This window comes from Argentina silus (assembly GCF_951799395.1).
Source record: "Argentina silus genome assembly, chromosome: 4".
Lineage (NCBI taxonomy): Eukaryota > Metazoa > Chordata > Actinopteri > Argentiniformes > Argentinidae > Argentina > Argentina silus.
Window position 1 is genome coordinate 6664235 of NC_139658.1, and position 14923 is coordinate 6679157.

A 14923-nucleotide genomic window follows, 5' to 3' on the forward strand; every position below is an offset into this window, starting at 1 on the left:
TTGAGAAGTAACCGTTTTCTCCATTCTACAGAATACATTGTATTCAATAAAGTCACAGACATCACTTTCAAAATGAACAGTTTTGATCTTTCAACAGATCACTTAATAGCTAATCACAGAATGACGATAACAGATATAATACCCAATTTGGGTAGAAAATTCTCAGAGAGGAATAGCTATTCTATAGCTCAAGTTGATCAATATACTGATATATGTATCTTAGCAGATACTTAATACAATGTCAATATGACTTCATCACATCATGTGTGTCTTGTATAAATGTTGACCTTAAACCTTAAAAGAGATCAGTAATAGAAAATCTCAGAGAGATTGAAGATATGATACCCATTATGGGTAGAAAGTCATCATTGAGGACAATAAAAGCCCATTAAAGCCATTGATCCCATTGATCAATAATAAACATAATCAAAACATGTTTCACCAATATCTGAAAAACATGGTACCATGATAACACTTAAAAAGTGTAGTGTTTAAAAATATAATAATTTTCTTAGAAAATTGATCTGAACTTCAAGACAACTGAAGACTCAGTTATTGTAAGACAATAAGAGGATCCTGCAACAGCAGAAGTGGAGGAAAATTCTTCCTATTCTCATTAATGTCAGTCTTTGACTTCAGTTGACCAACTTGGTCAGATCTGTTTGTCTGAGAGTCTGTAGGACTCTACCAGGGCCTCCAGAGGGCGCTGTTGACTGGACTCTTCTCTCTACTGATGCTGGGCTGGCCTGGGGAGCTCAGCTGAAGAAGATCACACTCTCTCCTGTTATCAGAGGGTGGCTGCAGGCTCTGGAAGTGGCTCAGCAGTCTTTTCTGTGTCTTCACCTCACCCTGGGACAGGAAGTACACCATGTCTTGGACACACCTGGAGTAACCCTGATTGACAGCTGCTGAGCAGGAGGAGGAGCTCACTGGCTTGTACGGCTTCTGTCATCTCAGGTAGCAAACTGTCATCTCCAAGATGTCAGCTTTCTCTCCGGACCCAGCAGAGACTGCTGCTCAATGCTGCTGTTGGTAAGATGGTAACTTCTCCACCACTGGCTTTCTTAGCTGCAAAAAGAAAAGAGGAGTCATTAACAACTTATTCTGGCATATATCAACTGTCATTTGAATATATATTAGCTACTAAATATAGACATTCCTTGAATGATTGTAATCTCAATTTACCTTGTTAGTCAGAGTCAGGGTTAGAGTATATCATTGCTGAAGTGCTTGTAGTTGCCATGGCTGGATGAGTCTCTGTGCTGTATAGGTCTCTGTGTAGAGAGAATCTGATCTCTACTTGCTTCATCCCTCCTATATATGGTCCCAAATCTGCATATGAATGCGTGGGTCTTGGTCTTGTTGGAGTTTCTCACAGTCTGTAGCCAATGGGTGAGTTTTGAGGGACAATGAGGAATCTGGAGCTGCCACATGCTCAGTGCTCTTATTGCTATGGGACAATGGCCACATCTCAGGGGAACAGGTGGAAGGGTGGGGGGTGATGAAGAGAGACTCACAGAGCACTGTGCGAATCTGTGAAACTGGTGACCCTGTTAAAAGAGCAGATCTGCTGCTTGATGTTGGGATCAATGCCACTGATGTTGGGATCAAGCACACGCTCATCATCACAACACACACGTGTGAGACTGACCAGATCATTTATATCAAAATGTCCTGTGTAATTGAATCCCCAGCTATGATAATATTTTTCCATGAATAGTGGATCCATCTTTTATCACTGATCCACTCACATTTGATAGCTTCATGGTAGGTTTAAGCTCTGCCAATAATGAATAGCTATTTTCAGGCAGTTTGTTTCTGTAGTTCATTGATTCTTCAGTTTGAAAGAAAAAATATATAATTCACAGCATTTTTTCTCGTTGTAATAGGTGACTGTAATTGGAAATAGCAAGTACAGCTCTCCGTGAAGTACATATTTTTTATACAAAGTTGCAAGTGGTCTCCTAACTCAGTAGCAGTAGTTATTTGGTCAATCAATGACGTAACAGTGGTATGCAGATGTAGCAGATGTAGCAGATGTGTTCTCTGTCTAGTGGCTGGTAGTCAGTGTGAGTAGAGAGCTGATCTGAGTTTCCCACACTGAGTCCTGTGTGCTGTGATCAATGCACTACAAAAGCTGCTCAGGACACTGAATGGACTATGAGTGACGGCTATTGACTCACTGACCATCTGGAGGGAATGATCTGCATCAGCTGTTTTAACATTTTGCTCCTAAAAATGTACCTGTACAAAAATAGGTGTGCATTCCATTACATTGATGATTATGGTGTCTTTATAATGTTTAGATTTTCGGTGAACAGACATAGACTAGAATGTCATATAAACAAAACACTGACCTGAATATTTCTGCAATAATGAATAAGAAGGATACAATCAGCTCTCACACACTGTAGAAACATAATAAAATTAGGAAAATGCAAGCAGCTTTCACAAATAATCATCATGTCCACATTGTGAAAGACAGACCTAATTCATACTTTCCATCTATCTTAATTTAATTAACTTTTATTTAAGAACAGTTCATTTTATCTATTATTCAATTGTGTTCTGAGTCCCCCATGAAGACTACAAAAACATTCTGTTTTGTTACATAGTGAAAACACAGACTTTTTGGAATATACAAACAAACTGATAGTTTAAAGTCATTGTTACAATTAGAAGTATTTAAGTAATGAGCTTTGCTTCCAGGATCCAGCTGGGATCTGCTTTTGTAGAGATTAATCAGCATTTCACAAGGCACACTTATATTGTTTAGTGGAAGCTCTTTGAATGGGCAAAGTGTGGGAAAGCTCTGGAGAGCAGAGTCACAGTTCAGTGTCATTAGCATCCTCAATCCCACCAGCACCTGACAGTCTAGGAAGGGGAACAACTAGAGCCCCTGGGGAATAGGCACACTTAAGGAGGGGAATACAATTGTTTTCACAATTTTGTTGGTGAATTGTATTGTAGACTATAGATACAGAGCATAGATACAGAACACTCATATTGAAGTTCATATTGAGTGGATGGAACACAAAAAGAATAGAAATATTAATTTCAGATTGTTTTAAATAATTGAAAAATAAAGCTTAATTTTCTCTGCTTATTGAAGTTCATGAAGTTTATTGAAGTAAACAAATTGACCCAAATTTTATTCAGAAATATTTTTGTCATTTTCTAAATAATTTGAATAATAAAGCTCATATTTTCTTTGCAGATTTTTACCTCCATTATCAAAACACTGAACATCGTAGGATGATTATAAATAGTTCAATAGATTTCCACATAGAGACCCAAACCCTCCCTCTAACCTCTGACGTTCCAGTGCAGAGGTCTGAATCTATTGTCCCAAAGGGGGTCTGTGAGTGAGTTTTCCTTGGTTTCTCACACTCTGTCCATTCACTGCTTTCAATGGAGGAACAATACAAGTGTGTCTTATTACACATCACATTAGCTATGGAGTCTGATCTCATTGTTGAGGAGAGACACAGCAGCCATAAACTGTTTGTGCACAAATAGTTTCTTTCAAACATCTAGAATCACAATTACATAAATCCTAGACTAAAAACCATCAGGTGAATTTTTATAGCTACACTGCAGACAGTATAGGCATCTATTTAAAAAAAAAAAAAATGCATGAATGAGAACAATATAGATATCCCTGGGCTCAAATGTATTGCTCATCAATAATTAATTGATTATAATTTGTTATCATTATTTGTTGATCAAATGTATATTTATCAGATCTTTTAGTGAGAATGTTGAATAGACAACTCAACTATTCAACAGTTGCAAATGAATACTTTTTGACCCAAACAAAATATGATTTTATAATGTTATTACATAATGAAACTAAAAAGCTTACCTCTGCAGAGGTAAGCTTTTTTGTATATATATATACAGTACCAGTCAAAAGTTTGGACACACCTTCAATGGTTTTTCTTTATTTTTATTATTTTCTACATTGTAGATTAATATTGAAGACATCAAAACTATGAAGGAACACATACGGAATTATGTAGTAAACAAAAAACTGTTAAACAAACCAGAATATGTTTTATATTTTAGATTCTTCAAAGTAGCCACCTTTTGTGTCCAAACTTTTGACTGGTACTGTATATATATATATCAATATATACAATCTTGGAGACACTGTACAGTGGAGGTAAAGCTTGTGTTTTGTCATACATTGATGAAACGAAACCATTTGACTTGATTGTTTTGTATTTATTCAAGTTGACTCATTGAGTCACATAATAGATAACACCTTAATGTAAGGTGTCAAATATAGACAAGTATTGGTGATATACAATATCACAAACAAAACTTGGACACCACTCCAAGACATTTGACACTCTTACAGAGTATGGAATAAACATTGAATAATGGCCTTCATAAAAGACAAGTGTATATAATATGCTGAACATCAGCATTTAACATGTAAAGAGAACTATTACAGAGTCTTCACAGAAGATGCTCAACATGATGTCAAAATGACATGATACTTCCACATGAAAATATTCCTTAACTAATTAAAATTAATCAACAAGGTATTTTCACATATTTAGGCTAATAACACACATAACTCATGTGAATCACATGAAGTATAAAGCTGGCATAACAACTTTAAGAAGCAAATAGAATTGTGCTTTTTCTATGAAAAGCGTATCATATCAACATTCAGCATATGCAAAATAGGTGAACCTCTTCCTACAGTCTTGAGAAATACTGTCAAAACATCTTTACATTTAAGTAAGTATTCCTCATGGAGGAACAGTTTGTCAATATCAAAATGCATGCAAAGATGCTCAATAGAATGTCAATATGACCATATCACTACAAAAATGTAATGGGAACAAAAATAAGTATTCATAATCGATCAATAATAAGTATTCATAATTGATCAATCAGAAGAATTGACCTTAAAACAGATCATCAGAATGATTGAAGGTATAATGCCCATTATGGGTAAAAAGTCTTCATGTTGGAGCATTTGACGCTCTTGATCTTATTGATCATCATTAATACATAATCAATAAAAACATGCTTCACAGAACATGGTGTAAGATCAGTCGTACAACATCTTTACATTTAAAAAAAAATGTAATGATGATAAATCATGATCATTAATCACTGATCATTTTCTTAGAAAAAAAAATCTAAACTTTTTCTGGACAGCTAACAAGAGAAGTATCAATGCCACATAGCAATAAAGTAATTAAAAATCTGTACCTACAGAAGAGCTCATTCTTCCCTTTTTAATATTACTGTACATGACGTTAACGACCAACGACCGTTAACGACCATTAATTGACCAACATGGTCAATACTGTTTGCCTGAGAGTGGAGCTCCAATCTACAGGGTAAGACTCTACCAGGGCCTCCAGAGGGCACTGTTGACTCGACTCTTCTCTTTACTGATGCTGTGCTGGCCTGGGGAGCTCAGCTGAGGCAGGCAACTCTCCCTCCTGTTATCAGAGGATGGCTGCAGGCTCTGGAAGTGGCTCAGCAGTCTTCTCTGTGTCTTCACCTCATCCTGGGACAGGAAGTACACCATCTCTTGGACACACCTGGAGTAACCCTGATTGACAGCTGCTGAGCAGGAGGAGGAGCTCACTGGCTTGTACTGCTTCTGTTATCTCAGGTAGCAAACTGTCATCTTCAGGATGCCAGCTTTCTCCATCTTGGAGTCAGACTGCTGGTTGAGGATCTCTGGACCCAGGAGAGACTTTAGCTGCTCAATGCTGCTGTTGATACGATCTTTGCGTAACTTTTCCACCACTGGCTTTCTTAGCTGCAAAAAAGAAAAAGGAGTCATTAATAACTTATTCTGGCATGTATCATCTGTCATTTGAATATATATATTAACTACTAAATATAGACAATCCTTGAATGATTGTAATCTCAAGTTACCTTGTTGGTCAGAGTCAGGTGCTCCTTGGAGAAGGTTATTGCTGAAGTGATTTTAGGTGCCATGGCTGGATCTCTGTGCTGTATAGGTCTCTGTGTAGAGAGAATCTGATTCCTACTTGATTCGTCCCTCCTATATATACTCCCAAATCTGCATATGAATGCCTGAGTCTTGGTCTTGTTGGAGTTTCTCACAGTCTGAAGCCAATGCGTAGCTTGTGGGGAACAATGAGAAATGTGGAGCTGCCACACGCTTGATGCCCTTATTGAGGGGGTACAATGGTCATGTCTCAGGGGAACAAGTGGAAGGGTAATGCAGAGAGACTCACAGAGCACTGTGTGAATCTGGGAAAGTGGTGACCCTGCTGCCTGATATTGGGATCAATGACACTGGCAGAGCACATGCTCATCATCTCAACATACCAATACACACGTGTGAGACTGACACAGATCCTTTATATGAAAACTTACAGTGTAATGTAATCCCCAGCTATGATAATATTTTGCAGATATAATGGATCCGTCTTTGATAGCTGATTCAGTCACATTTGATAACTTCATGGTGGATTTGACCTCGAACAATTATTAATAACTCTGCAGTGTATGTTTCCGTCTTCCAAAGTATTCATGGTTTAATGATAATAGTAACTCACATATGTCTATATGTTTATATATATATATCAGTCAAAAGTTTGGACACACCTTGCCAAGAGTGTGCAAAGCTGTCATCAAAGCAAAGGGTGGCTTCTTTGAAGAATTATTAAATATAAATATAAAAAATATATTAAATTATTAAAAAATATAAAACATATTCTGGTTTGTTAAACACTTTTTTGTTTACTACATAATTCCATATGTGTTCTTTCATAGTTTTGATGGCTTCAATATTAATCTACAATGTAGAAAATAATAAAAATAAAGCAAAACCATTGAATGAGAAGGTGTGTCCAAACTTTTGACTGGTACTGTAAATATATATATATATATATGCGCCCTACAATCCAATACATTCAGAGGTTGGTCAATATCAATTACAAGGGGGTCTCTGAATTCACTTGGGCATGTTTGGACATGCAGTGATGTAACGTGACTGGAGTCCAGATGTAGCAGATGTGTTCTCTGTCTAGTGGCTGGTAGTCAGTGTGAGTAGAGAGCTGATCTGAGTTTCCCACACTGAGTCCTGTGTGCTGTGATCAATGCACTACAAAAGCTGCTCAGGACACTGAATGGACCATTAGTGACGGCTATTGGGTCTGTGTTTTACTATAGACAGAGCCTGACCATGTCACTGACCATCTGGAGGGAAAGATCAGCACTGACTGCTTTTCCCTCTTTTTTTGCACCTCCAATTCTATCATGACAGTACCGAAAATATTAGTACAGACTTGTAGACTCACAAGACACATTTGAGAAATATAAAATGGAAATGAACTTGATCAAATGTACTTTTTGATTAGCTTCTTTTTTTTTTCATCAGAACATTTTAAAATGCCCTCAACATTGTTAGCTCTCTCCTGTTTTAAAGACTACATTATACACATGGGTAAACCTGAGTTTGATCTATTTTATAATTATTGTATCCCCTTCCTAAAGTGTGCCAATTCCCCATTGAGACAGTCAGGTGCTGGTGAGATTGAGGATGCTAATGACACTGAATTGTGATTCTGCTCTCCAGAGCTTTCCCACACTCTCAATGTCCATTGGGAGAACTTCCAGTAAACAATTGAAGTGCGCCTTGGTAAATACTAATTCATCCCCAAACCAGCTGTTCCCTGCAAGCCCCCAAGGTAAAGATCATTATATTTTAGTTTAGAAATAATTAAAGACTCACTATTAAAGTGAATGAATTCTCGATGCAAGTGTGTTTGTATACTCAAACAAACTACATGTACTAGGCAATGCATGTATTCTTTATTCAGACTAAGTATGTGATAAAGTAAAGAGAGTATGAACACATTCAAAAGAAAATACTTTTTAAACAGATGTTGAATCTGTATAAGATCCTTTAATTCTGAATGTATACATAGGGCCAGCCTCCCAGTAGGAGTAATCACTGAAAGTGAATTTTAGGTCTCTTATATCGTGGAAAATGTTATTTCGAAAAATGTCTTTCAGATCTCCAAAATGTGTTATCCTTAACCTATAAAAGTTGTATTTTGATATTTTTCTGCTGATATCTACCTAAGACCCAAAAACTGAAACTTTTGTGCGATGATTAGAAATAGATCAATGTATAGAAACCCAACCCCCCCACTAATCTCTGACGTTCCTGGGTAGAGGTCTGAATCTATTGTCCCAAAGGGGGTCTGTGAGTGAGTTTTCCTTGGTTTCTCACACTCTGTCCATTCACTGCTTTCAATGGAGGAACAATACAAGTGTGTCTTATTACACATCACATTAGCTATGGAGTCTGATCTCATTGTTGAGGAGAGACACAGCAGCCATAAACTGTTTCTGCACTACGATGACATTTAGCAGTTTCTGACCAACATCTGCAATCACAAATATATCACTGGCAGATGAAGAATGCATTTCAATATGTACACACATGCATACAAATACATTTCTCTAAAAACAGATGCATCAATGAAAACAATACATACTTAGCTCTTCAGAGTTCAAATTCATTGATCATCATATCTCTATATAATTATGTATATAATTACAATGTAATACTTGTTCAATAAACAAGTAACTATTTACTTGTTGCAAATGTTTATCATAGCATCTTATCCGAAGGAATGTTATCTGTTCTGATATAATTTCATTATCAGAATGAAACTTTTTGCTTACTTCAAAATATTATAGATTGAGATATCCCATATTCTGGATGTCATTGTTGCATAGTGGCAATATGTGAGACTCACCAGAGACTGACAGATGCAAAGAGGTAAACATATTTCTTGATTTACAGAATCAAAGCCTTTCAATCAAGTCAACTGAATTTTCTTGGCTCTTAGTAGACGTCTTTCATTTCAGTCATAATTATCATTGACTCATATTGAGATATGTAACAGTGTTGAACATGTATCGAAGCATAGGGATGGTAAAGTAAAGATCAAGATGACATGATTTCAATTGATTGTTTTTTCTATTTATTGCAATTGACTCAATGAGTCACATGTGAACACCTTAATTTAAGGTGAATGATTTAAGGCAAAAACAATGATGAAAGATCACAACCAGAATTTGGATATATCTCCAAGACATATGACACACTAACTGAGAACAGGGTACACATGAACTGCCTTTATAAAAGACACATAGAAATGTTTAAAACAAACATTTGAGAATTTAACATTGAGGAATAACCGTTTTCTCCCTTCCACAGAATACACTGTATTCAAATAAAAGTGAATAGTTTTTTTCACACAGACATACCACAATCAAAATGAACCATTTTGATCCTAAAACAGATCAGTTTATAGATAATCACAGAGTGATGAGAACAGGTTTGATACCCAGTTTGGGTAGATAATCCTCATGGAGGAACAACAGCTATAAAATATCTGTCTGCTGATACATAAAGAAGATCATAAAAGATACTTAATATAATGTCAATATGACTTTATCACTCAACAATGTAGTGATAATTAGATATTCTCTTAAAAATGTTGACCTTAACTGATCCATCAGAAAATCTCAGAGATTAATGCTATGATACCCAATATGGGTAAAATGTCCTCATGGAGGACGATAAAAGCCCAATAAAGCCATTGATCATATTGATCAATAACAAAGTAATAATCAAAACATGTTTCACAAATATCTGAAATACATGTTACCATAATAACACTTAAAAAGTGTAGTGTAAATAAATATGGACATTTTCAAGACAACTGAAGTCTCAACCATAACAGGAAAATAAGAGGCTCCTGCCAAAGCAGAAGTGGAGGAAGAATTCTTCCTATTCTCATTAAAGTCTCTGACTGTAGTAGACCAACATGGTCAGATCTGTTTGTCTGAGAGTGGAGCTCCAGTCTGTAGGACTCTACCAGGGCCTCCAGAGGGCGCTGTTGACTGGACTCTTCTCTTTACTGATGCTGTGCTGGACTGGGGAGCTCAGCTGAGGCAGGTCACTGTCCCTCCTGTTATCAGAGGATGGCTGCCGGCTCTGGAAGTGGTTCAGAAGTCTTCTCTGGGACTGTGCCTTCACCTCATCCTTGGACATGGACTCCACCATCCCTCTCAGGTAGCAAACTGTCATCTCCAGGATGTCGGCTTTCTCCAGCTTGGAGTCAGACTGCTGGTTGAGGATCTCTGCACCCAGGAGAGACTTGAGCTCCTCAATGCTGCTGTTGATACGATCTCTCCGTAACTTCTCCACCACTGGCTTTCTTAGCTGCGAAAAGAAAAGAGGAGTCATTAATAACTTATTCTGAAAGATTGCATGAACAAAGCAAAGTGATGGTACATATTGTTGTATGAACTAACACCTTGAATGATTGTAATCTCAATTTACCTTGTTGGTCAGAGTCAGGTGCTCATTACAGTAGATCATTTCTGAAGTGCTTGTAGGTGCCATGGCTGGATGAGTCTCTGTGCTGTATAGGTCTCTGTGTAGAGAGAATCTGATCTCTACTTGCTTCATCCCTCCTATATATGGTCCCAAATCTGCATATGAATGCGTGGGTCTTGGTTCTGTTGGTGTTTCTCACAGTCTGTAGCCAATGGGTAAGCTTGGGGGGACAATGAGGAATGTGGATCTGTCACATGCTCGATGCTCTTATTTCTGGGGGACAATGGCCACATCTCAGGGGAACAGGTGGAAGGGTGGGGGGTGATGAAGAGAGACTCACAGAGTCTGTGTGAATCTGGAAATGTGGTGACCCTGTAAGGAGAGCAGATCTGCTGTCTGATCTGCTGGCTTTATATTAAAATGGACAGTGTAATTTAATTTCCAGCTAATATTATTGCATGAATAGTCAATCCACCTTTTATTATTGATTCAGTCACATTGTATACCCTCACAGTGGGTTTGACTTCTGACAATAATGAATAACTTCATCATTTTCCATCCAAAGAATTAATCATTTACTCATTCTTACTTACAAGCGTGTACATACAATATATATTTGTTTTTTTGCCTTGTTGTTTCAGAACAAATTCAGCATTTTGCCTAAACTATAGGGGAGTAAATATCAGAGGAATGCTTAGTTCAACATTGTTTTGATATTATTTTAAGTGGTCAAGCAGTGATGTGGTACACAGCGGTCTGCAGATGTAGCAGATGTAGCAGATGTGTTCTCTGTCTAGTGGCTGGTAGTCAGTGTGAGTAGAGAGCTGATCTGAGTTTCCCACACTGAGTCCTGTGTGCTGTGATCAATGCACTACAAAAGCTCCTCAGGACACTGAATGGACTATGAGTGACAGCTATTGGCTCATTGACCATCTGGAGGGAAAGACTTGTTCAGACTTGCACACTGACAAGACACATTTAAGAAATAATGTTCATCATACAAATTAAATTGTTGCTAAAAAAGGTGATGATCAAATCTAACAAAATGTTAAAATGTCCCTAAAAATTATTAGCAGTCTTCTGTTTTATACATTTGAATAGTTTGGCAATGTAAATTGCCTAAAAACGACTCTCACCATAACACAGAGGGAGAGAGAAAAACTGCCTCCCAATGACTTGGGTAAACTTGAGTTTCCTCTATTTAATAATATTGTGTCCCCTTATTAAAGTGTGCCAATTCCCCATTGAGACAGTCAGGTGCTGGTGAGATTGAGGATGCTAATGACACTGAACTGTGACTCTGCTCTCCAGAGCTTTCCCACACTTTGTCGATTGAGAGACCTTCAACCAAACAATAGAAGTGTACCTTGTTAAATGCTAATTCATCTCTACACAAGTAGTTTCCAGCAAGTCCCCAATGGTAAAGATCATCACCTAAATATCTCTGTTTAGAAACAAAAAAAACTCACAGAGAATACATTCAAAATGTACATGAGTTTGTGTACCACCAGAGAAAGAGCTGTGGTATCACTCAAACAAAATACATCTCTCAACTGAGCAATGCATTCTTCAGCAGGACTTGATAGAGAGAAGAAAATTAATAGATTTGTGCTTCAAAATTATTAGTGAGACACACCTTATCCAGACTAAAATGGGAAGAATGTGTTTTAATAGGTACACACATGCAGACAAATAATTTTTTCTAAAACAGATGCTTCAATGAACACAATACAGATTTTCGTCTTTAAAGTTCAAATTAATTGATCATCATAACGCTGTATAATTCTGTAGGTGAAAATATGTGTTCAACAAGCAAGTATCTATTTACTTGTTGAAAATGTGTAGCATAGCATCTCATTTGAAGGAATGTTATGAAGTTTGATGTGATTTCATGATAAGAATTAATTGTATCTAACAAGCCTGTGTAACTGAAGATGCTTGCTTACCTCAAAATATTATAGTCTGGCATATCTCATATTCTGGATGTGTTTGTTGCCTAGTGGCAATATACAGTATAAACCCCATCATGAGCAAGGTGCAAAGAGGTAAACACATTGTTTGATTTACAGAATTAGCTGGATTTTCTATACTCTTGGCTCTTAGTAGATGTCTTTCACTTCAGCCATAATTATCTTTGGCTTATATTCAGATGTGCATTAGTGTTGAACATGTATCGAAGCAAAGGGATGGTAAAGTAAAGATCAATACGACATGATTTCAATTGATTGTTTTTTCTATTTATTGCAACTGACTTAATGAGTCACATTTGAACACCTTAATTTAAGGTGAATGATTCAAGGCAAATACAGTGATGAAACATCACAACCAGAACTTGGAGACATCTCCAAGACATGATACTCTAACCGAGTACAGAATACACATTTACTGTCTTTATAAAAGACACATAGAAATGTTGAGAACAATCATTTGAGAATCCAACATTGAGAAATAAACGTTTTCTCCCTTCCACAGAATACATTGTTTGATGAATGAAATGAAGTGAAAACAATTTTCACACGAACATACCACAATCAAAATGAACCATTTTGATCCTAAAACAGATCAGTTAATAGGTAATCACAGAATGATGATAACAGATATGATACCCAGTTTGGGTAGTTAATTCTCACGGAGGAACAACAGCTATACAGTATAGCTCAAATTGATCAGTCTGCTGATACATGTATCATAAAAGATACTTAATATAATGTCAATATGACTTTATCACTCAACAATTTTGTACTAATTAGATATTTTCTTGTAAATGTTGACCTTAACAGATCAGTCATAGAACATTTCAGAGAAATTAATGATATGATACCCAATATGGGCAAAAAAGTCCTCATGGAGGACGATAAAAACCCAAGAAAGTAATTGATCATATTGATCAATAATAAACATATAATCAAAACATGTTTTACAAATATTTCAAATACATGTTACCATAATAACACTTTAAAAAGTGAATGGTTGATGGATATGACCATTTTCTTAGAAAATGTATCTGAATTTTTTCAAGACAACTGAAGTCTCAATCATATCAGGACAATAAGAGGCTCCTGCAAAAGCAGAAGTGGAGGAAGAATTCTTCCTATTCTCATTAAAGTCTCTGACAGTAGGAGACCCACATGGTCAGATCTGTTGGCCAAAGAGTGGAGCTCCAGCCTGTAGGACTCTACCAGGACCTCCAGAGGGCGCTGTTGACTGGACTCTTCTCTTTACTGATGCTGTGCTGGGTTGGGCAGGTCATTCTCCCTCTTGTTATGAGAGGATGATTGCAGGCTCTGGAAGAGGCTCAGAAGTCTTCTCTGGGGTTCACCTCATCCTTGGACAGGAAGTGTACTATCTCCTGGACACACGTGGAGTAACCCTGATTGGCAGATGGTGAGCAGGAGGAGGAGGAGCTCACTGGCTTGTACTGCTGCTGTCATCTCAGGTAGCAAACTGTCATCTCCAGGATGCCAGCTTTTTCCAGCTTGGAGTCAGACTGCTGGCTGAGGATCTCTGGACCTGGGAGAGACTTTAGCTGCTCAATGCTGCTGTTGATACGATCTCGGCCTAACTTTTCCACCACTGGCTTTCTTAACTGCAAATAGAAAAAAGAGGAGTCATTAATAACATATTCTGGCATATATCAGCTCTCATTTAAATAGATATTAGCTACTAAATACAGACAATCCTTGAATGATTGTTATCTCAATTTACCTTGTTGGTCAGAGTCAGGGTTAGAGTATATCATTGCTGAAGTGCTTGTAGGTGCCATGGCTGGATGAGTCTCTGTGCTGTATAGGTCTCTGTGTAGAGAGAATCTGATCTCTACTTGCTTCATCCCTCCTATATATGGTCCCAGATTTGCATATGAATGTGTGGGTCTTGGTCTTGTTGGAGTTTCTCACAGTCTGTAGCCAATGTGTGAGTTTTGAGGGACAATGAGGAATCTGGAGCTGCCACATGCTCAGTGCTCTTATTGCTGGGGTACAATGGCCACATCTCAGGGGAACAGGTGGAAGGGTGGGGTGATGAAGGGAGACTCACAGACACACGCTGTCAGATGTTGTGATCAATGACACAGACGGAGCACACACGCATCATACACGTGTGGACACAGATCGGTTATGTCAAAATGTACAGTGGAATTTAATCATATAATATTGTTGCATGAATAGTGGACATACCTTTTATTACTGATTCAGTCACATTGTATACCCTCACGGTGGGTTTGACTTCTGACAATAATGCATAACTTTATCATTTTCCATCCAAAGAATTTATCATCTATTCATTCTTAGTTACAAACTGTAATATATTAGTTTCTTTGCTTTGTTGATTCAGAAAAAAAGAAACAGAATGTATTCATGTTCAGCATCTTTGTCTGAACTAGAGGTGAATAAATATCTGAAGAATGATTAGTTCAACCTGGTTTTGATATTATTTTAAGGTTAACCAATATCAGTGGCAAAATAACTCTGAATTCAGTTTCTACAGGTTTTGGTCAAGCAGTGATGTGGTACACAGCGGTCTACAGATGTAGCAGATGTAGCAGATGTAGCAGAT

The 14923-nt window shown here is 37.3% G+C and overlaps 1 protein-coding gene and 2 pseudogenes across 3 annotated transcripts; all 3 read right to left on the reverse strand.

Annotated features, from left to right (window-relative positions):
- Positions 1–5371: 5371 nt before the first annotated feature.
- On the reverse strand, positions 5372–6017 carry LOC310804189 (transcription factor HES-5-like; annotated as a pseudogene). Its single transcript has 2 exons — positions 5914–6017; positions 5372–5794 (listed from the first exon to the last, which is right to left on the reverse strand). The product of its transcript is annotated as a transcription factor HES-5-like (transcript).
- A 3884-nt stretch (positions 6018–9901) lies between these two features.
- LOC310804188 (hairy/enhancer-of-split related with YRPW motif protein-like) lies at positions 9902–10501 on the reverse strand (the record flags this gene model as incomplete). The annotated part of the gene is made up of 2 exons (XM_083669308.1): positions 9902–10252; positions 10373–10501. 2 exons carry the CDS (start codon positions 10499–10501, stop codon positions 9902–9904), a joined length of 480 nt encoding a protein of 159 aa, XP_083525434.1.
- A 3043-nt stretch (positions 10502–13544) lies between these two features.
- Positions 13545–14198, reverse strand: LOC310804187 (transcription factor HES-5-like; annotated as a pseudogene). The gene is made up of 2 exons: positions 14075–14198; positions 13545–13955 (listed from the first exon to the last, which is right to left on the reverse strand). The product of its transcript is annotated as a transcription factor HES-5-like (transcript).
- Between the last annotated feature and the right edge of the window lie 725 nt (positions 14199–14923).